A 24,505-nucleotide genomic window follows, 5' to 3' on the forward strand; every position below is an offset into this window, starting at 1 on the left:
CCCTGGACTGTTGAACAGCTGAAGCTGTACATTAAGTAAGAATGAGAAAGAATTTCACCTACAAAGCAACAATTAGTGTCCTCAGTTCCAAAACGTTTATTGAATGTTTTAAAAGAAAAGGTGATGTAACACAGTGGTAAACTGTAAAGTTTGAACATTAAACATCATGTCTTTGTAGTGAACATGATTTTCAAATCATTGTATTCTGTTTTTATTTATGTTTAACACAAGATCCCAATGTCATTGGAATTGGGGTTGTAGTTTGTAGCTTGTGCCAAATCAACTGAAATGGCTATTTTTTCACTCTGTACCATTAGCAGCACTGGTAACTAGTTTTACACTCGCATTTCATTTTTAAATACATGCAAAGTTGTATTTGTTTGCAAGAATTTAGCTGAGTTTTTTTTTATTTATTTAAAATGTTTTTTTTTTAATTTCACTTAATTTTTTTTAAGATTTGAGATTTTTGCATTTTGCCCTTTGAAAGAGTTGCAGACAGTGTTTTTGACTCTCAAATGTATGTAAAAGAAATTGCTCTTTTAACTGTTCAATCTTGTCATTTTTAAGATTAAATTTTATGGTCTTGGTCTTGTCATGGGTCTTGGCTTGTCTCGGTCTGAACTCGTTCTTGACTTCCAAAAGTTTTGGTCTTGTCTTTGTCTCAGTGACTTATGGTCTCAGGCAAGTCTTGGTCTCGGATGGTGTGGTCTTGAGCACAACACTACTCGTATCACACTTCGAGGACCACTGCCCTACGGATTATCAGTTGGATTTAGATCAAGGTGCAAGGTTTTGTTTCAACATTGTTTGGAACATTTAATAACTCCCTCCACCTTAGCAAAAGCCCAAAGTATGATGCTCCCACCACCAAGTGTCAAAGGTAGGTATGGTGTTTTGTTTTCAAGTTATGACGTTTAACAACCATAAAATCCCCACATGCTTTCAGGAGACTCCGTACAGGAGGTCCTCAGTTTATGACAGTTTTGTTCCTACAGTGGCAATGTAACCTGAATTTATATGTAAGTCAGAACGCGCCGTAGTCTATCACTAACCTACGCTAATGCATTATTAAAGTCATAATTACAATAAATATTGGTATGAAAAACACTTCTAGGTCATAAATGTAAAACAAATGAAAAACAGTAAGCACAGCGGTAACTCGGCGTGTATTCTCATGCCATGTGATGATCCATTTTTACATGCGCCTTTCATAACCACTGAATGTCCACTGTCAGGACTGTCGTAAATCAAGCACTCACTTATATGGTTTTCCAGGCTTGAACAAAATGCTTTTCAGTCCTGCTCCCCTGACTAATGAAGCATGCAAAAAGATTGTTGTCACATGACAGGCACAACCAATTCTTACCCCAAATTTCCTGCTATTCCCGAATGATGTTGCAGGCCTCTTGGCAGCCTTCCTGACCATTTTTATTCTTGTCTTTTAATCAATTATATGATGGAGGTTCATTTTTAAATACCCTTTATCTCAATACGAGTGATGATAAATGTTATAAACACCTCTATGTTCTATATGAGGTTATTTCATCCTCTTATACTTAATTTCATAAGTTTGAATTCACAACAAACACTCCAGAAGATGAATTTGAGGATTTTGTCTCAGCTCACTTCAATATGGATGAGCCAGCAAAAAGTTATGTCATTTGCAGGGGAGCCTCCAAGGTGGAATGCCCCACCAAAGTGGAACATTTTGTGGTTCCGCCAAAATCTTGGGGGAAAATATGTAAAATATATAAACTTTGCCCTTCATCCTAGCAGAGACTCTTCTGTCACATAACACACCTGACACCTTCCTCCACCCGTTCCAACCTGCTTGGACCCGTTTCTTCACTTCCTGACCACACTCACCATTGCTCTGGACGGTTGACCCCAAGTATTTAAAGTCCTCCACCCTTACTATCTCTTCTCCCTCTAGCCCCCCTCTTCCTCCAACACCTCTCTCATTCATGCACATATATTGTCTTACTTCGGCTAATCTTCATTCCTCTGCTTTCCAGTGCATGCCTCCATCTTTCTAACTGTTCCTCCACCTGCTCCCTGCTTTCATTGCATATCACAATGTCATCTGTAAACATGGTCCACGGGGATTCCAGTCTAACCTCCTCTGTCAACCTACTCATCACCACTGCAAACAGGAAGGGGCTCAGGGCTGATCCCTGATGCAGTCCCACATACAACTTAAATTTGTCTGTCACACCTACAACACACCTCACCACTGTTCTGCTGCCCTTGTACATGTCCTGTATTATTCTAACATACTTCTCTGCCATTCCAGACTTCCGCATGCAGTACCATAGTTCCTCTCTGGGTACTCTGTCATAGGCTTTCTCTAGATCTACAAAGACACAATGTAGCTCCTTCTGACCAGTCAACATATTTCCATCTCTGTCCTTAATCACCCTAACCTGCTGCACATTCTTCCCATCTCTATCCGTCTGTCTGGCCAACCTGTATAGATCCTTTTCTCCTTCTTTAGTGTCCAACCTGCCATACATGTCATCATATGCCTCTTGTTTGGCCTTTGCCACCTCTACCTTTGCCTTTTGCATACATTGAGATGCGTCTCAATGTATTCCTTTCGCCTCTTAGTATCCCACTTCTTAGCTAACCTTTTTCCTTGTATGATTTCCTGGACTGTGAGGTTCCACCACCAAGTCTCCTTCTCTCCTTTCCTGCCAGAAGATAGACCAAGTACTCTCCTGCCTGCCTCTCTGATCACCTTGGCTGCAGTGGTCCAGTCTTCTAGAATCTCCTCCTGTCCACCGAGAGCCTGTCTCACCTCTTCCCGAAAAAGCTGCACAACACTCGTCCAGTCTCAGCTTCCACCACATGGTTCTTTGCTTTGCCTTTGTCTTCCGACCCCACCACCAGAGTCATCTTACACACCACCATCCTATGCTGTGTAGCCACACTCTCCCCTACCACAACCTTACAGTCGGTAACCTCCTTCAGATTACATCATCTGCACAATATGTAATCCACCGGCGTGCTTCTACCTCCGCTCTTGTAGGTCACCCTATGTTCCTGCCTCTTCTGGAAAAAAGTGTTCACTTCAGCCATTTGCATCATTTGTGCAAAGTCTACCACCATCCGTCCCTCCAAGTTCCTTTTCTGGATGCTGTACTTACCCATCACTTCTTCATCACCCCTATTTCCTTCACCAACATGTACATTACAATCTGTGCCAATCACGACTCTTGATTTTACACCGGCCCGATCGGCTTTAATGTAATAATTCGCCGACATTGATCGGCTCCACAAAAGACATTTACTCCACGCCGCCGTCGTGTACCGATCCAAAAGCTAGTTTATTGTTAGCTTTGTCACGTGTCTTGTGATGTAGTACTGTACTGTAAAGTATCTGATGGCCAATAAAGTCTTATTTCTATCTTCCATCAATCTATTTTCTTTACCACTTATCCTCACTCGGTCGCAGGCGTGCTGGAGCCTATCCCAGCTATCTTTGGGTGAGAGGCGGGGTACACCCTGAACTGGTCGCCAGCCAATCCCAGGGTACTTATAAATAAAGAACTGTTGGCACTCACATTTACACCTACGGGCAATTTAGAGCCCCCCCTTGACGATTGGTTTTGAATGTGCAGAAACTTTGATCAGCCCCCTAGTTTTCTTATAATGGTTCAATGTATTTTTTTTAAATCAAATTTCTTTTGATAAATAAATATGGATTTTAAGATATATTAAATATATAAATTCAGTATATAATCGATACATAATAAACATATATTAAAAATTATTTTTATTTTGTTGGTAAAAGGACTCAACTCAAAGTGTAGGACTTGAGACTGGGCTTGAGGGCAAAGACTTGAGACTTGTGACAAAGCAATGACTTGTTCCCACCTCTGCCATCAAGCATCCTCATGGGGTTAGTAGTTTTACTTCATTCTAGTTTTTTTAATCAGAGGTTACCTTAATTCAATATACTTTACTCCAACCGCAATTCCAATGAAGTTGGGACGTTGTGTTAAACATAAATAAAAACAGAATACAATGATTTGCAAATCATGTTCAACCTATATTTAATTGAATACACTACAAAGACAAGATATTTAATGTTCAAACAGATAAACTTTGTTTTTAGCAAATAATCATTAATGTAGAATTTTATGGCTGCACCACGTTCCCAAAAAGCTGGGACAGGGTAATGTTTACCACTGTGTTACATCACCTTTTCTTTTAAAACATTCAATAAACGTTTGGGAACTGAGGACACTAATTGTTGCTTTGTAGGTGAAATTGTTTCCCATTCTTACTTAATGTACAGCTTCAGCTGTTCAACAGTCCAGGGTCCCTGTTGTCGTATTTTACGCTTCATAATGCGCAACACATTTTCAATGGGAGATAGGTCTGGACTGCAGGCAGGCCAGTCTAGTACCTGCACTCTTTTACTACGAAGCCACGCTGTTGTAACGTGCAGAATGTGGTTTGGGATTGTCTTGCTGAAATAAGCAGGGGCGTCCATGAAAAAGACATTGCTTGTATGGCAGCATATGTTTCTCCAAAACGTATCTTTCAACATTAATGGTGCCTTCACAGATGTGTAAGTTAGCCATGCCATTGGCACTAACACAGCCCCGTGCCATCACAGATGCTGGCTTTGTGTGCATAAAAGTCCGGATGGTTCTTTTCTTTTTTTTGGCCCGGAGCACACGACATCCACAATTTCCAAAAACAATTTGAAATGTGGACTCGTCGGACCACAGAACACTTTTCCACTTTGCATCAGTCCATCTTAGATTAGCTCGGCCCCAGAAAAGCAGGCGGCGTTTCTGGGTGTTGTTGATAAATGACTTTTGCTCTGCATAGTAGAGTTTCAAGTTGCACTTACGGATGTAGCGCCGAACTGTATTTACTGACATTGGTTTTCTGAAGTGTTCCTGAGCCCACGTGATGATATCCTTTACACATTGTCGTTTTTTGATGCAGTGCCGCCTGAGGGATCGAATGTCACGGACATTCAATGTTGGTTTTCGGCCTTGCTGCTTACATGCAGGGATTTCGCCAGATTCTCTGAACCTTTTGATGATGATGTGAACTGTAGATGATGAAATCCCTAAATTCCCTGCAATTGTCCGTTGAGGAACATTGTCCTTAAACCGTTCGACTATTTTCTCACGCACCTGTTCACAAAGAGGTGAACCTCGCCCCATCTTTGCTTGTGAATGACTGAGCAATTCAGGGAAGCTCCTTTTATACCCAATCATGGCACCCACCGTTCCCAATTAGCCTGTTCACCTGTGGGATGTTGCAAACAGGTGTTTGATGAGCATTCCTCAACTTTCTCAGTCTTTTTTGCCACCTGTCTCAGCTTTTTTGGAACGTGTTGCAGCCATAAAATTCTAAGTTAATGATTATTTGCTAAAAACAATACAATTTATCAGTTTGAACATTAAATATCGTGTCTTTGTAGTGTATTAAATTAATTATAGGTTGAACATGATTTGCAAATCATTGTATTCTGGTTTTATTTAACACAACATCCCAACTTCATTGGAATTTGGGTTGTATATATACTGTCAATATAATATGTAAATGCATAACCCTTTCAGTTAATTGAGGTTTTACGATAAGCCTGTATAAGCCTTTGTTTTGAATTTAAAAGCCAATCAATGTCATTTTGGAGGTTTCATTATCCAGTCATGTGAATACTATTTTAAAAAAAATTAAGAGAAAATGTTCACTATGTAATTAAATATCAGCTTTTGTTTTGTTTTTCCCAGGGGCAATTGTTATGGATGCACATTCTTTCATGGCCTCATGATTAGAAACAATGACGGTCTGTCTCTTCAATACTACCCCCTTGCAGAGCTCGTAAATAATGAGATTTCCTAATTTACTCGGAATGCAACATAACGATTGTGTAAATAGCTTGATATTTTACAGTCTGACCAGTTCACTGTGTTTAGAAGTTGCACATACTGTATCAGATCAAATCTAACTCCGACACTCCACTTTTTCCATCAAACAAGCATTTCTTGCACATGCATATTATTGAAACACTCATTTCAACCCATGGCTGTGGTTGCTGTGCTCAGATTTTTCATTTAATTAATTATGTATGTATAATTCGAGTGAGAGCATCCATCTCCATGCAGTTAAGCACCTCCTCAGGTGTGTTTAAATAATTCAGTCACCCCCACCTCCCCACCTTTGTCCGTTCGACTTGACTCATTACTCGTGTTTGTAGCTCAGTAGGCTAGCTCACCCATTTTGGCCAAACTCTGTCCTGTTTTGTTCCTCTCCACTCGGATTTACACCATCTTATCACAACCATAAACATTCCCTAGCCTCCTTTTCTCCCAACATCACACTGACACGTGTTTGGACGCTGTGTTTCTGAATAGGAAACGCCATCTGCGTGGGACTATATATAAGTATTTAAACAATCTTTATCTGAGTGAAATGATGTAAACAATGGCTGCTTTTTCACCCTTTTTATTTTCAACCTTGTTATGGATCTACACACAAGTATGACCCTGTTTTGAGACATTGTGTTCAACATTACAGTGCAGTCTCACTGACCAAGCCATATTGTTAGGAATTTGATCAAAACCTTCAAGAAATTTGACTTAAAAGTCACACAAACTTAATTTCAACTACCTTCATCAAATGATTTAGTTTGGTAATATTGCCGTTTTGTGACTTTTTCTGGGTCATTTTTCCATCCAAAGGGACTATCTTCAACATGGGGTTGTTATCGAAGTTGAGATTTTGTTAAACTTTAATTGGCTTGGAGTTTCACAGCTGTTACCTTGAGTCAAATAAGTGTTAAAATGAAAACGGAGGCTCTTGTTTAACACGACCCAATCAAAAGTACATCTTAAGTTAGAATTTCATGGACATTTTTATTTCGTTCAGTAAATGGAGTGCACTTCTATAGGGTTTTATCTATACCATACGGTTCCCCAAAGCGCTTCACAAAGCCTCACATTCACCCATTCACACATACACATTCACACCCCAATGGTTGGCTGCTGCTATGCAAGGCTCCCCTGGGAGCAAATTATGGTTCACTGTCTTGCCCAAGGACACTTCGATAGCGGACATTTGTAGCTGGTATTCAAACCGTTGGCCCTTTGGTTATCGGACGACGCACCAACTTATCCACAGCCACCCATAGTAGTTCAATTCAAAAAGTGAATCACGTATTATGTATAGATTTAAAACAGTAACTATATTATTTTTTAAATTTTGATGATTCTAGTTTACATACAGTATGAGGAAAACCTACATATAGAGACAGACAGACACTTACACACACACACACACACACAAACACACACGCACACAGAGTTGAAACCAGAAGTTTGCATATACTATATAAAAATTTATTTGATTTGTCAATGCTGTGCTTTGGTCCAAAATGTACATATCAACCCAATAACAAAATCAAAAGACCTTGTGAAGATGCTGGCTGAAGCTGATAAGTGTGTGCCACTATCCACAGTGAAATAAGTACTGTTGGACCCCTGCCGGAAAGCCAGGGGCCCCAAAAATGCTCAGTGCCCTGTGACAGTTTAAGACATGTTTTGACGGACCGTCGTAGGAGCTGTGCAGCAAGACCGAGAGGCCCATGCCCCACGGAGCTCCCCACCTCGTTGGCAGCCAAGGCGCACGCTCAGCCACCGTCACTGCCTGAGAGTGGCGCTGTTTGCGGGGAACTTTCTTGTGTGCCTCACATCTGAGCTCAACTAAACTAAAAAAGGAACGAATAAATTCATGGTGATTCCATTCAGTACGTTCACTCAAAAAAATTTTTGTTTGAACGAGTTGTTCGCGAGTTGTTGAAACCTTTGGCTGTACGCAAATGTACAATGATACAATCGAATCTGGTGCATGTTTAACGTTGTCAGTGCAGTTGCGGACTATACACCACTTATGTGCACCACTGTCTATAGGGTTTAATATGATGTTGGTCCACCCTCTGCAGCTATAACAGCTTTGACTCTTCTGGGAAGACTTTCCACAAAGTTTACCAGTGTGTTTATAGGCATTTTCGACTATTCTTCCAGAACCATTTTAGTGAAGTCACACACTGATGTTGGACGAGAAGGCCTGGCTCTCAGTCTCCTCTCTAACTCATCCAATAGGTGTTCTACTGGGTTGAGGTCAGGACCTGTGCAAGGCCTGTCAATTTCATCCACACCAAACTCTCTCTCGCACATCCATGTCTTTATTGGCCTTGCTTTGTGCACTGGTGCACAGTCATATTGGATTATCCAACTACTGTTTCCACAAAGAAACAGTAGAGCGCAGAACCATTCAGAGACCTTTTTACTGCAATTAATGGGCTAATACTATTATATGCAGAACCATTCAGAGACATTTTTACTGCAATTAAGGGGCTAATACTATCCAAACTGACATTGCGCGAGAGGTGTGAGTACATCAGCCGGCACATGTAGACATCCTATGCACAATTTAGAGTTTTCAATAAATATAGCATGCATGTTTTTGGTATGGAGGAAGATGGCGAGGAGAAAATGGAAACTCCACACAGGAGGGCTCAACCCAAGATTCAAACCGTGCTAACCATTTAGTCCATCATGCATCCCTCCATTGTACATTTGTCGCATATTTTCAAGATGGTTGACCAACATCTATTTTTCACCAGACCAACTCCCCTCATAAGTTTTTGTTTTTTCTCGGCATGTGCATTTACTGTCAAGCATATTTAATTACATTTGTACACGTGTGTTTGTCTCCTCCCTCCAGGCATACTCTGTGTATGATGAGGAGATTGGCTACTGCCAGGGACAATCCTTCTTGGCTGCTGTGCTACTGTTGCACGTGAGTTTTATATCAGTCCGACAAAAACACATTTTTGATGAAACAACTTGAAGTACCCAGGGGTTCTGTTCTTGTTTTTGTTTGACGTGCCATAAGTTATCTTATCAGTAAAGTTCCAGTGTATTTGGTCATCTGGTCCAACAACCTCAAGCACAGAGAATAACTGCTTAGTGTTCTCCTTTGACATCAGTCTCATTTTTGACATTCTGTGATTCTCAGATTCCGACTCCCATAATGTTTAGGTGCCACATAAGTTCAAGCAAGATTTACTTGAGGGTTCTATGTGCGGTGCAGTCATTTTATGTGTAAATAAGATCACGCAAACATTTGTCACGAGCAAAATCAATGACCTCACAGCTGACACATCAGATCTCAATCTTTCATTCAGATTTAGATCCAGATTTTATTATATTGGGGTAAGTTTGCCCCCATTCATATTTACTGTCTGCAATTGAATGACATAATTTTTTGCTTCATGTTTGAGTGGGGACAGCTGGGTAAACAAATAACATGATCCATTTTCAATGTCCTGTGTTCAAGAATGTATATTTTTTGGTGTCAGGTTGACCCCAGTATTAGCATTATGAAATATATTTAGGGAGCCCACTAACAAACCGATGTAAACTCAGGTAAAAGCTCAGTCATCAGTGTGACCTGCTGCAGGTTTAATCAATAAAAATGCTAATCTAAAAATGATTTAAGATAAAAGCATCTTAACATGTTGGGATTTTCCTTGTCTAATTTACAGTGGATATAGAAATTTAACTATTGGAAAAGGGGGGGAAAAAAATAGACCACAATAAATGATTTATCTGATCATTTTAGCGGCACGGTGGCCAACTGGTTAGCACATCTACCTCACAATTCTGAGAACTGGGGTTCAAATCCTGGCCTCGCCTGTATGGAGTTTGCATGAGCTCCGGGTACTCCGGTTTCCTCTCACATCTCAAAACATGCATGGTAGGTTGATTGAAGACTCTAAACTGCCCGTAGGTGTGAATGCGACTGCGAATGGTTGGTTGTTTATATGTGGCTTGCGATTGGCTGTTGACCAGTTCAAGGTTTACGCCGCCTCTCCCCCGAAAATAGCTGGGATAGGCTCCAGCAGCCTGTGACCTTAGTGAGGAGAAGCGGTACAGAAAATGGATGGATATAATCTTTTCAATTAAATTGAAAACTAAACATCTGTGGGAGACCCTGTATGCATGTTGTGTAAACAATGAGTCCCTAATCGGGAACAATGAGTCCCCACAATTTATCATCACGTATACAAATACAGTAATCCTCTGCTATATCACGGTTCTTGCTTCGTGGTGCCGCTATATTGCAGATTTTTATTACAGTTGTTACTCTATTTTTTTTTTTTTATACTGTTTGGGCAATATTTTTATGTTCTTCATTACTCTTGCTCTCTCTCAATATATTATGTGTTTAGGCCTGTCACGATAGCAATTTTTGTAGGACCTTATATTTTCCTAAAAACTATCACAACAAACGAGAGTATCGTTTGTTTTTATGCCACTGACATAATGATAGAGCATAATAATGCAAGTACATCCTTTTAAGAACAATTCACTTTTAATTCTAAGGATAACGAACATTGACATTGTAATAGAACAATAAATAAAATATACTAGATAAAAAAATAGACTCAAGCTTTGTTTACAAAAATTGCACTTAAACAAATATTTGGCACCGAGGTATAAACAGTCATTAATGCCTTACCAGGTGATATGCTGCCAATCAAGTTTGCAGTTGGTTAAGAAAAAGTCCCAAGTAGCAACATTTATAACAACACAAGTTGATCAAAACAACCTGTTTTGATTCTAGATTTGTACTACTACTTCAAGGTCTGCAGCATTTCTTTAAAGGCTGTTTTGTCAACGTTCGATGGCTGGATCTCTTACAACAGTAACGATACACCGTATATAATGTGAGCATACGTGCGCCATATACACGGTCACGTTTGTATTTGCATTGTTTGGGCAAAGGGTTCCATAATTGCAAGCTGAAGGGAAACGGAAAATGTCCCACCGTGTTTTTTGTTCCTAAATCAAGAAATTGTGTGGATTTTGTCACTTTGAGGTTTTAAATTGTTGTCTTTGTTGCGACTTCATACAAATTCGACATACCAGCTCATTGGTGTTAGCGTTATGGAGACATTCATCTGGCTTGAATCCAAAATGTTCCCACATCGTCGCGGTGCCGTTATGCTTTGGAACTAATTCCATTTATGCCGCTCAACTTTCTACCGGCAGCTACCGGCTCGCCTTCAGAAAACTGTACGTGAGCGCCCGCATTTCAAAAACATGCACGTGCGCCTGGGTATTACTTTTGATCCCTATGAAAAGTGGGAGGCAGAAATAAAAACTGTTGTATTTCCTATGACGTTCACCTGATTTGGATGTAAATACCCTCAAATTCAACCTGAAAGTCTCCATTTGAAGCACATCTTGTTTGTTTCATTTCACACCCATTGTGGTGTTTAGAGCCAAAAAGATGAATTGTGTCAATATCCCATTATTTATGGGCCTGACTGTACAGCATACAGTAATCCAGTATTCACAAATGCACCAATTGTTTTACAACTATCCTCTGGTAGTTGCTGGAAAAAAAAAATCACCTATTCCGGCCGGTGTTTTGTGCTCTACCTATAACACTATAAAATGCTACAAGATGGCACCAAAGCCCTGTCTTAAATTATTCTCAAGGAAGTATGTTGAAGTGATATTGTACATCTCAAGCTTCGTATGTCGGGGAGGAACCTGGATTGTTAGTGGAAGTTGGGAGACCCCGTAGCATGACATGGACACGCGCAATTCAGCTGCATTTTCATCTGTAAGCCATTCATTTTTAAGGGTAAAATGTTGGAAGAGGCGTTTAGAATTGTGTTTTGGGATCATAGTTTGTAGTATATTTGTTTGAACTTTAATATAAGCAATTCTAAAAATCCTTTTTTGTGGGGGTGTCAGTGCTCAGTTCTTGTCCTATGCAATTAGTTGGGCTTTAGTGGACAATGCTTTAAATAGTAAGACTAGTAATAATAATACAAAAGTCAGACACCAGAGTAAATAGTTTCCCTGGCCAACATTGCACCCTAGAGGTAAAACTATGTCACTGCGTGCTTGCTAAGTGAAAGGGGTACACAATGTACAGCAATTAATTTGATAAGACATATTGTGCTTGCTTATCTATCAATCCATTTTCCGAACCGCTTAGCCTCACTATGGTCACGGGTGTGCTGGAACCTACCGCACCTATCTTTGGGCAAGTGGCGGGGTACACACTGAACCGGTCGCCAGCCAATCCCAGGACACATATAAAAAAGCACCCATTCACACTCACATTTACACCTACGGGCAATGTAGAGTCTTCAGTTAACCTACCATGCATATTTTTGGGATGTGGGAGGAGACCTGGAGAAAAGCCATGCAGGCATTGGGGAAAGCCCCACAGGCACTGGGGAACATGAAAACTCCACACCGGATTTGAACCCGGGTCCTCAGAACTTTGAGGCATCTACCGTGCTACGTGTTTGCTTATATTATTATATAATTTTATAAGCTACAGTATACATATAATCAAGATGTGTCCCTGAAAGTCTTAAATACGTTTGTTGCTCAGATGCCAGAGGAGCAAGCCTTCAGTGTGCTGGTCAAGATCATGTTTGACTACGGCCTCAGGGACCTCTTCAAGCAAAACTTTGAAGATCTGCATTGCAAATTCTTCCAGCTGGAGAGACTCATGCAGGTTTGTGCCTTTTGGTATACATACTAGCCGTGGGCCGGTTACCAGTTTGACGGTATACGACGGTTTTAAAAAGTCACTGTTTCAAAACCACTTAAATGTTCAATCACCAATATCAACTGTATGCGTTTGTTTGTTTGCTTGTGTGTTTGAGTTGTCAGAGAAAGTCCAGGGCATCGATTGTGTGCAGCCACGTGTTATTATTAATATGCTACAATATCATCCAAGCATCCTGCATCCTGGCTGCAGCAGCCAATCATATTGCAGCGTTGCGTGTCCTGCTTAGAACACAAGTCAGATTCATTATAACGCGTTGTATGAAGAGTGAGAGAGAGATGGAGAGTACGTGTGTGCATCAAGTAAACCCACAGGGCAACTCCGATTCGTGCTGTGTGTGAATGTATGCATCAACATTGAAATAATAGAATCAATATTGTTTCATTATTTGATATGGTATGTAGTAGTAGCAACTAATAGTATTTTTACAGGAAATCAATTAGATAATGTAATACTGTTTAAATTTCAGCTTATTCCAGTACTTAACGTAGTTTCCAAAGCACATTTGATATGCCACAGAGTTAACTGTTATACGGATTTAGGCTAAATTTACAAGTCCGTCTTTATTTTTCAAAGGAGCATCCACATCAAAGTGAGCATGTCTCCAAAAAAACTTGAGCAGCTGGATGTTTAAACCAACTGAAGTTACTGCATTTTATTTTGAAGTGTTATTTTATTTTATTTATTTATTTATTTTAACAGATAAAATATATTTGTTGTGATTACTCTTGTGCTGTAAGTTTGTGCATATGTAATAGAGATTATATATTTTAAATTAATTTCAGTGTTTTACATAGAAAGAATTCAAGTATTTTATATTTTTGAGCTGCAGGTTTCGCTGACTTAAGTACAGTACTGCATTTATTTTGATTTTAAATGTATTTTAACTTAACATAGTACACATTTACTAATGTACCAAAGATTCTATATTTTGTTAATATAAAAAAGATTGTGTTCAAAATAAAAGTTTTCAAGAAGTTATTTACCCAAATATTTCGAAATACATTTCTAAATACATACATTTTAGAGCTGTAATTGCAATATTGCGATATCATGATATTGTAATATTTTTGCTCAAGGTTGTTATACTGTCAAACTCTGATAACCGGTCCATACCTAACTCTAGTGTTGTCACAATACCAAAATTCTGACTTTGATGTTATACCTACAAAAAGTACCTCGATACTGAGTGGAAAATATACCACAGCAAAAATCTAAATCATCAGTATCACCAGTGAATGAAAAATGACAAAACAACTTCAAATTATTTTTTATTACTTAAAAATATGAGAATACTCTCTTAAAAAACATTTTGAACTATACAACATTAAACATTGTTAAACACTGTTAAACATTTGAGCCCAAAAGTATTGTCTGACCTATTGTTTAGACAGTTCTTTGGCCACATATAAGTATGTGTGTATGTATAGGTACATATTTTACTTGTATATACAGTATATGGCTATGTATTCTACAAACGTGGACAAAATTGTTGGGTACCCCTCTTTTAATGGAAGAAAAACTCCGTGGTCACAGAAATAACTTGAATCTGACCAAAGTAATAATAATAGTAATATAACCAGAATTATTACTTAATTAATGCACTGAGAATATCGTTATTTTTACCTGCTGTCCTTTGTCTTTATCAGGAATATATTCCAGATTTGTACAACCATTTCCTGAATGTGGGTCTCGAAGCTCACATGTATGCCTCCCAGTGGTTCCTCACCCTCTTTACAGCAAAGTTCCCTCTCTACATGGTCTTTCATATCATTGACCTGCTTCTATGTGAGGCAAGTACAAATGAGCATTGTGTTACTGCGCTCTATTATCAGGGTTAGCGTGAAAGGTCTTTTCCAAAAATCAAAATTTAAGGCTTTAAATAGTCCTTATTCCACTGAGCATTGTGTTTTAATTCTTAATTTGAAGCAGGTCTTAAATTCATGTAACTTAATCTCAAAACAAATGGTCCTGCCTGTATATGAATGGAATTTGAAAAACATTCCATTCTGTGATTGCAGCTGCAACTTTGGAAAAACATTCCATTCTGTGATTGCAACTGCATGATCAATACAAAAATATTTTACAATTAATAATTCAAATAATTAATGTATGACATACTAATACAAAAAACAGCATTAATAAAATAAAAAATGATATAGGTGTTATTATTAAATGGTTTATTCATTTATTTAATCTTTTTTTTTTTTTTTATCCAGGAAAAACCGTACTGGGATTTAACACAAATTAACACTCCAATATCAATAGTGGGGATGGGAATTAAAAAATTTTTTTTTATTTTTTGAGAGCCGGTTCCCAGTAATTTGATTCCTAGGAATCGTTTGTTTGTCTGAAGATTCTGCTTATCGATTCCACTTACATCGCAAATGAGTGGTTACACGAGAATTGTATTTGGTTCTGAACATTTCCAACAGATGTGGCAGAAAGAAGCACTCTACCGTTTGGCTATATCTTAACGTGAATATACCGTGTCTACTTCCAACACTTGCATAGCTTTCGTTTTGATCAAAGGGCAATATGCAGAAGTAGAGCTGTGCGATAATGATATATAGCTACGTAGTGTGATATAAAAATCATCTGTTATAAATTATATAACCCTCTGTTGTCTAAATCGTATATTGATGTGTGGATTTATTGGATTTTCTCTGTTGCGACACTTATGTAGCATCCGAGACAACAACAGTTGCGTTTCTATTACATCATCATTGTGTCTCACTCTCCAGGCATGACCAATCAATGTTTGATCAAAACTGTCACACTAATGAAGCAGCTGAATTAAGGCATTTTCACACCGCATTTGCTCATTGTCAAAGGTCTGCATGGCAGAGCGCTGGGACGACGGAACCTGGTGCAGCCAATGCCGACCATATCTAAATGTGGAAGTGCTGACATAACAACCTACAAGAAAATCAGGAGGCTTTCCCTGCTGAGTAGACGGCAACTTGGCAAAATGTATTTGTCATTGCTGCAAATGAAAACCCTGCCTTTACTTATTTCAAAGAGGAAGAGGTGGCGCAGCAGCCAAAAAAAAAAAAAAAAGGAAATGTGTGCATCCTGCAGCATATCCTATAATTTCACTGCAGGATCTCAGAGTTGAAGCTCGTTTGTGAGCTTCAGTCCCACTAATAAGGCTTTGAGGTGTATTTCAGTTTGAAAGCCTCCTGCAGCGATGTCTGGGTATATAATTTTTCTATTGTCCCAAAGCTCGGGAAAGTGGGACATGGCATTTATTATGACTCTCCATTTTTCCCATGGCTATTACAGTACAAGTCAGCCAAAATAACACTCCGAAATCACTCCGTCAGCCGCTCTGTTGGAAGTGCTTTCTGAAGTCACCCCGAGGCTGCTTCAGCCTTCGGCAACTGCCCTCTGCGCTTGCCACGACACTGCATTCCGTGATCCGGCCCCTCAGCACATATTCAATGAATGAGATTTGTCAAGTGCAATGTGAAAAAGCCCTTTAAACTTGGATTTATTGGTCATTACTAGAGAGCAGGTGCAGCGATGACATGCTAAAGAGGCGATTATGTTTTCCTGGTCACTTGTTGGCTGAGTTCAATAAACAGGATCTGTGCCATTTTCATGCGCTCCAAGAGAGAATTAGTTTGTGAGTTTGTGTGAAAGAAGGTTGACTTTAGATGCCACACTAACATTGTATGACCAATGAAAGAAGGTTCATCACCCCCAAATATTCGTTGAAAGCACTGCTAGAGGAACGTAGATGTAAACAATGTTGTAGACCGTGTACATTCCTTGAAAACTGGTTTTACGACATATTTTGAATATGTCCCACTAGATCTGGATATTTGTATTTTCTAAAAAAATATTTTATCCAGTTTATTATTCTAGACATAATGTGTTTTATAAATAAATGGAGAATAGATCCAAGAGAATTGTCAATAATTTCATGTAATTTTAAGGAAAAATACTATAATAATACTTCTCTATATAAGGATATAACATTTGTGCATATTGCACAGCACTATCCAGAACCATCTTGGGTGTTCTCATATAATGATGTATATATAATGAAATAAATATTATACATCATTTGTATTTATCTCTCACCCAATGAGAATTGATAAGGAATCTGATCAATAAGCAGTATTGATAATGGAATCGGGATTGCCAAATTCTTATCAATTCCCATCCTAGTCAGTAGGGCACACACATACAAGTACATATTAATTAATTGAAACAATTCTTTTAGTTTGTATTTTGTGGTACAGGGCTTAAATTTACTTCATAATGACCTTAGAACAGTCTAGAAAAACTCTTACATCTGATTTGGTGACACCTGCAGAAACCCTGATTGTGTTATTTTAATATTTCATCATATAGTGTTACTGCGTAGTTAAACAAATTATCCTCATCCTCAGGGCATCAGTGTGATCTTCAATGTGGCTCTGGCACTTCTCAAGGTAACATTTGTAGTATATTCATATTGGACCTTGATATTTATACCCATATTTTAGACCACACATTTGTTATACAGTCTATTTGTATTACACCTGCTTATTGACTCAAACAATTAATTGTTAATAATAGTAGTATTATTGTTAATAATAGTTAATAATAGTAGTATTATTGTTAATAATAGTAGTAGTTGTTGGCTCTGGTAATGGAAGGAAATGGAAATTCTCACACGTTTCTTCTTATTTCTCCTCAGACTTCAAAAGATGATCTGATCCAAACAGACTTTGAGGGTGCCCTCAAATTCTTTCGTGTTCCAGTTCCCAAAAGGTATCGCTCGGAGGAAAACGCCAAGAAACTGATGGAGCTGGCTTGTAGCATGAAGGTGAGTTTCATAGCCTGTGCCTCGGATAATAAGCGTAGTATGTGACCTTTTACCCAGACAATATCAAAGGATGGCAAAAAAGACACGCAGGTCAGCAGAAGATAAACTATTCATTTTCCCACCAGTGCCAAAACAAAAGGAGACCATCACCTATCTGCAAAAACAAACAGCATTGCAAATCTAATAGTGGTGCCTTGAGATACGAGTTAAATTCATTTTGTGACTTTGCTCTTATCTCAAAACACTCACATCTTAAAACACAGTATTTTCCCATTAAAAATAATTGAAATGCAATTAATCCCTTCCAGTCCCCCCAAATTACCACATTTTTTATAAAAAATGTTTTTAAAAAAAGATAAGTAGCAGTATATTGTAAAATACGGTCATAAAACATGATAGAAGAGAATGTAAAGATATTAACTGGTTTTATGAAGTTTAAGTTTAATCAAGCCTGTCAAGTCTGGCACACAAGCACACACACTGAAGTTTCATTTGCATGCCTGTATCTTTAAATGCTTTAAATGCACTGTGTCTCTCTCTCTCTCTCTCTCTCTCTCTCTCTCTCTCTCTCTCTCTCTCTCTCTCTCTATCTCTCTCTCTCTCTCTCTCACTCTCACTCTCTCTCCCCCCTTCCTCCCTCTCCTGCTACTTAGCTCAACCCCCCCCTCCTTCTTGTGGACAGGAAAGCACTGCTTGCCAGGGTTACGTCCCAAAAACGTATTTTCTCTGTCTTTTAATTTAAAGTCTTTCACTCAAAAGTACGAAATTGTGGACAAACACTCAGTAACAATATTTGCACGCCACATGACAATCAGTTCTTATTTAATAATGTTATGGATTCCGATCGATCTGCTTTTGAGTGAATCCTCCACATCAATGTACAGCTTGAAGCCTCTTTTTGGAAGACAATTTACCAATTATATCAGCCAAAGTGCTGCTTGTTGTCAAGTAAGTGGAGCCTCCGGCTGCCATACAGCAGTCAATTCTCAAGTTTGAGCTTGCAGTCAAAGCAAAAACTCAGCAAATCGATGGCTCGTATCTCGAAAAACTCGTAAGTCGTGTTACTAGTCTCTCGAGGCACCTCTGTACTGTATACCAATTGAATAAAGTAGTATCATAATGACGTAAATACAGATTATTAAATGACTATGAAAACATCTCTATAATAACAAACATAATGCATCCATGTTTTTTCCACTGATGGTAGATGAGTGTTATTAGGAATCCCACTTGTGTTCTATCCAGGACACGCCCCACTGCAATATGATTGGGTCCTGCATCGTGGAAGGGCAGGCTACACAGATTTAGCGTGATGACCATTCCAAATATGTATCACATTTGTACAAAAATCAGGTCAATTTGTTCTAGCAGGCAGTGTTCAACAGTTGCCATTGTTGTTGCTTTGTTCCTTGTTCTGGAAAGTAAAAACGGCTTCCGCAATTGGCCATAGAATGCAGAGGAAACGCCACCCTGTGTGTCCTAGCAAATAAAAGCTGTAGCGACACCCCTGACTTGGAGGAGAACTGTAACACTTTTTCAAAACAGCGCGCGTGTGTTGCGCTTGAGTATAAAGAGTATAAAAAAGCCTTTATTCCGATCTGACGATATCGATTCCATGCGTTTGTCTTAAAGCTGCCATGCCGCATCGGAATTATCATGTGAACCATGCAGAGTACATTCAGGCTTAAATAAAATTGTGTTTGTTGTGTCGTGATACTAAACTAAATGGCAAAAAAAAATTCTGCTGTTATTCTTCAGATCAGCCAGAAGAAGCTGAAGAAGTTTGAGAAGGAGTACCACACCATTCGGGAACAGCAGGAGCAGCAGGAGGCTCCCATCGAGCGATACGAGGTTGGTATGCACCCAAAGCAAACAAATATATATTGAAGTTTTATGATTAACTTTCTGCTTTTTATATATTAACATGGAGCTGTTCTTGTTCACATTTTTTATCTACGTAACAGGGTTCCTCACAAACAATAAAAGCCAAATCATAATAGTTTATCTTCTGGAATTAAAATCAGCACAAATATATATAGTCAAAAGGTAAGTGGAATGATGTAGTTGCACTCTGCACAGGATCATTAAAGTGTATGCTTTTAAAATACAGTGCACACAATTTGAATGTAAAACTCATGTTTGGGTGATTAATTCATGTAAAGTCATAATACTTGTCATCCCCGGCTGCTGGCCGATACTAAAAAAAAGCCACCATTTTTGATGGAGGTGGTACTAAAAGTGAGCAGGAATACATAATTACAGCCCATACATTATGTATATTTATTATATCAGCTGGAGTCAGCTTGAAAAATGTACTGTACTTTTTCGACCATAAATTCTGTTGGAACAGCAGTAAACCCACTGTACTATGCTGCTTGACTTTTTAATATGTTAACCATACACATGCAGGTTATGTTTTGTTAAACATTGCATCTTGCTAGCTTTCCCATTCTATTTTGCTCATTTTCAGCTTTCACTTCCCGTCTCCTGCCTGCATTGAGCCATTCCCCTGAGCTTCCTTCTTTATTTGTCCTTTATTTTAATTATTGTCTCTACGCTGATTTGCAGAGGGAGAACCGTCGTTTGCAGGAAGCCAACATGCGCTTGGAGCAGGAGAACGATGACCTGGCACACGAGCTGGTCAGCAGCAAGATTGCCCTGCGTAAAGACCTTGACAACGTAAGTCGGAAAAGGCTGACATTTTGGTTTTGTGTGATGTGGTAAAACCTGTGTGAAACCTCATACTTTCCATACTCCCCTATTGAGATATCATACCCACAAACGTTGCACATTTGTTTATTTGTCCTTCTGTAGGCAGTGACAATTTAAGTCCAGTTATATGATCAAATAAAAACAAACACCTCACTGTGTATGTCTCACTCCACATAATTATAAATGCTTTTTAATTACTGAACCAAAATTTTTATTTTATTTGTATTTTTTTCAAGTACGGCACTCACATAATTCTATTACATTATCTTATGTTGTTTAGTTAGCGTTTTTATATATATTGTTTTATTTTTACTATGTTTTCAAGTATTGCACCAGAATAATAATAATCAGAATCATCTTTATTTGCCAAGTATGTCCAAAAAACACACAACGAATTTGTCTCCGGTAATTGGAGCCGCTCTAGTACGACAACAGACAGTCCATTGACAGAGAACACTTTTGAGACATAAAGACATTGACAAAAAACAGTCACTGAGCTATAAAGGGTTGCTCGTTACCTGGTAATGCCGGTAATTTTCTTTTTTCGACAATTGTGCAAAAAGATGCAGAGTCCTCTAGCACTTAGAGCAGTTCAAATTACTAATATTGCAATTGCAATAGTCCGGTGCAGTGACCATTGTGCAAAGGGCGCCGAGACTTCAAGCGAGTAGTGCAATAATCTGGGACAATGTTGATTGTGCAAATGTTGCAGATACTCCTCAGTCAGTGTGCAAATGGACCAGATGCTACTCTGGCATGAGTGGCCAGTATTGGTCAACAACAGATATGCAAATAGTGCAGCGTGGCGAGACTACTACAGTGAGTGCACGAGTAATATATAATTGGCCAGAAAGAAATGTGACAACAAACTCAAGACAAAAAAATTGCCTGTATGTTGCAATGGAATTGTAGGTTAGGTGTTTAAGAAGTTGATTGCAAGAGGGAAGAAGCTGTTGGAATGTCTGCTAGTTCTAGTTTGCATTGATCGGTAGCGCCTACCTAAGGGAAGGAGCTGGTGACCGGGATGTGGAGGGTCCGAGAGGATTTTGCACGCTCTTGTCTTAGTTCTGGCACCGTGCAAGTCCTCAAGGGATGGTAGGGGGGGTACCGACAATCCTTTCAGCAGTTTTGATTGTCCATTGCAATCGGACTTTGTCCTTTTTTGTAGCAGCTCCAAACCAGACTGATGGAAGAACACAGGACTGATTTGATGACCGCTGTGTAAAACTGCTTCAGCAGCTCTTGTTGCAGGCCGTGCTTTCTCAGATGCAGGATGCAATTATGTGAAAAAATTAAATACATGTTTGTACAGCTTTGATTAACAAGCTGCTAGTTGTGTTACTACCTGCTCTGCATATGCTCACATCGTGTGCCAATGGAATAATCTGATCAGAATAATTTTATCAAAGGGGAAAATATTACAGAACATTGCCTTTTTAGTTGTAACAGTGCAATTATTTTGCATACTACTCTATACTCTACAGCCATAAGGCTCTGCAAAGATTTGCCTGTTTTAAGTGCGGACTTTGCGGAAACATCACATGAAAGCTAAAAGCTAAGCAGAGCTGCTGTGTTGGAAGCACATATTAGATTAGCATTGGGTAACGGCATTATCAATGTTAGCTTCTGGTAAGCAGCACATACTTGATTGTTTTGTAAAATCCTCAGTGTTGTGGCAATGTTTTTGTTTTATGTAATATTGTTCTTATTTTAGTGACATCTTCAGGGTAGACACCCAAATCAGTCTGTTCTACTCTTATCTTTTTATTCTTTATTATATTGTGTTAGAGTGTGATGTATATCTGAGTTAACTTATTTTGGTTTTAATCTTTCCCACGTTTGCTAGTTGTCACACTGCCACCAATCATGTAAGCCTGGCAGCCATGAAGATTGTCAGCGAGACTTGTCACCTGTGACATCAACATCATGCCGTGGTTACGACTGAATCGCATTTGTGTGTGTCAGGCTGAGGAGAAGGCTGACGCCCTGAACAAGGAGCTGCTGCTGACCAAACAGAAACTAGTGGACTCAGAAGATGAGAAGAGACGACTGCAGGAAGAGTCGGCGCAGGTCAGGGTGCACCACAGTTATAGTTTCAAGGCACACAGTCGGGTGACAGATGATAGTGAACATGTCAAAAATAATCACAGATTCCTCTGTGTTGTTGTGGCCACACAACCTCTGCTGCAGTCAAACCTTCAGTGTCAAAAGAGATCCGCTTGTCACTGACATTGTGTTACCTCAATTCGGTTGAAGAGCGGGACAGCGCTGCCATCTTGTGTTCCCTTGTGTCTTCTCCGCTCTCCTATTCTGTAATGTCCTGTGTCTTTCTGTGTGTGCGGCTGCAGAAGAGAGAGATTAATGTGCTTGCACAGAGGACGTGACTTTGCCCTCAGCGTCAAGCCTGTCAATAGTTTTCTCTCTCCTTTACATTTCATGGCAGTAACATAGAAATGCAGCCTGTGGGGGCCAGGACACTCACGTCTGTCCTTAGTCCCTGACCTCGAACATCATGTCGTGTGTCCACAGCTGAAGGAGATGTGCAGGCGAGAGCTTGACAAGTCGGAATCCGAGATTAAGAAGAACGGCTCCATTATCGGGGAATACAAGCAGGTATGGCCACATCAGAATCATCTTTATTTGCCAAGTATGTCCAAAACACACAAGGAATTTGTCTCCGGTAGTTGGAGCTGCTCTAGTACAACAGACAGTCAATTTACAGAACACTTTGGAGACAAAGACATTGACAAAAAACAATTGTGCAAAAAGATGCAGAGTCCTCTAGCACTTAGAGCAGTTCGAATGACTAATATTGCAATAGACCGGTGCAATGACCATTGTGCAAGGGGAGCTGAGACTTCAAGGAGTGTATGCGGTTTAAAGTGACGAGTAGTGCGATAATCTGGGACATTTTTTCATTAAAGTATTTCCATTTAAATGGAAATACTTGAATGCTATCACAGAGCTTCCCCACCCCATTATTATTATTATTATTATTGTAATCATACTGATTGTAATCACTCAAGGGGCGATTCAACAACACTATATCTTTATATATCTATATTGTGTTGGACACCACGCACTTAGAACCAAATCACAAACATGCAGGTATGCAAGGAGATGAAAGAGGGAAAGGGAAGCGCAAAACAGCGTTGCACCTCTTGAACTGAGGGGGCGGGTATGGGGCCTTGCTCAAGGACACTGTGACAGTAGCCAGGAAGTGGACTACCATCTCTCCACAGCAGGACTTGAACCATGACCCTCTGGTTTCGAAGTTCCAAAGTCGTTAGTCGAGTTACTGCTGTGGGTGTGAATGGTTGTTTGGCTGTGTACCCTGCGATTAGCTCGCTATCAGTCCGAGGGTGTCAGCTGGGATAGGCTCAAACACTATAGAAAATGGATGCATAGTCGGCGGTCTCATGTAATTATTCATTTGCCGCCGTAAAAATACAAGGTCACTGTACAAAACCAGTAATGCTAAGGATCTTTTACGGTATGTTAAAATAAATAAAATTAGCAGTGGGGAAAAAAAACAGTTTTAAATAGCTAAAAAAAAAAATTTGCTATAGAAACACTAAACAGTATCCATTGCGGGTATAACACATTTAATCGATCCCAATTTTGGATGTTAGCTCCTCCAAAGACCTTCATTTAAAGGTCTTAAGTGACACACAGTTCTCCGAGGAGCCGTAGGGTGTTAAATATTACAAGTTGCCAGGTCATTTGAGTGAATCAATAATGCTTTAATCATTCCTGTGCCCAACTTGGTGCTAGGTTGTACCATCCATGATGCTAGCTGAGTTCTTTGCCAACGTGACATAATCATTACAAGAACGCTGCATTTATTTGACCGCCACTCTGTGGCCTGTGGTTTTGATGTGATTAGAAACTGCGCTGTAAATGAGTTGAGGCGTATGAGTGTGGTGGTCATTAATCAGTACACTGAACACAGCATGCCTTTGCTGAGCCACGATGTGAGCATATGCAGAGCAGGTAGTGACACAACTAGCAGCTTGTTAATCAAAGCTGTACAAACATGTATTTAATTTTTTTTCACATAACTGCATCCTGACTGGGCACAGTCACGTCTTCTCAGAGACTGGTTGGCACTGTGACTTTGCCAACTCAATCACAAAGTCACTTTGCCCCAGCCAAGAAACATTCCTAACACTTCAAGATGTTGGCTTGACATTTTTCCTACAAGCATTGTAGATGTTGGCTTGACACTTTGATGTTGGCTTGACACTTTTCCGACAAGCATTCATTCATCAATCAAATTCTGACAAGAATTTGCTGATCCTGTATTTGCAACTTCTTTGAACCTGAACAAAACACGCATCATCA

At 39.4% G+C, this 24,505-nt stretch overlaps 1 protein-coding gene across 3 annotated transcripts in view; it reads left to right on the forward strand.

Annotated features, from left to right (window-relative positions):
* The window catches only part of LOC133413394 (rab GTPase-activating protein 1), a 96,572-nt gene that overhangs the window by 61,390 nt on the left and 10,677 nt on the right, over positions 1–24,505 (forward strand). For all 3 annotated transcript variants that reach the window (XM_061697712.1, XM_061697713.1, XM_061697714.1), the window contains 9 exons: positions 8,752–8,826; positions 12,451–12,576; positions 14,280–14,423; positions 17,031–17,072; positions 17,321–17,449; positions 19,208–19,300; positions 20,018–20,128; positions 22,127–22,231; positions 22,691–22,774. In XM_061697712.1, the coding sequence (XP_061553696.1) occupies positions 8,752–8,826; positions 12,451–12,576; positions 14,280–14,423; positions 17,031–17,072; positions 17,321–17,449; positions 19,208–19,300; positions 20,018–20,128; positions 22,127–22,231; positions 22,691–22,774 (909 nt within the window). The remainder of the gene's footprint in view (positions 1–8,751; positions 8,827–12,450; positions 12,577–14,279; positions 14,424–17,030; positions 17,073–17,320; positions 17,450–19,207; positions 19,301–20,017; positions 20,129–22,126; positions 22,232–22,690; positions 22,775–24,505) is intronic.

Source organism: Phycodurus eques, chromosome 15 (assembly GCF_024500275.1).
Source record: "Phycodurus eques isolate BA_2022a chromosome 15, UOR_Pequ_1.1, whole genome shotgun sequence".
NCBI lineage: Eukaryota > Metazoa > Chordata > Actinopteri > Syngnathiformes > Syngnathidae > Phycodurus > Phycodurus eques.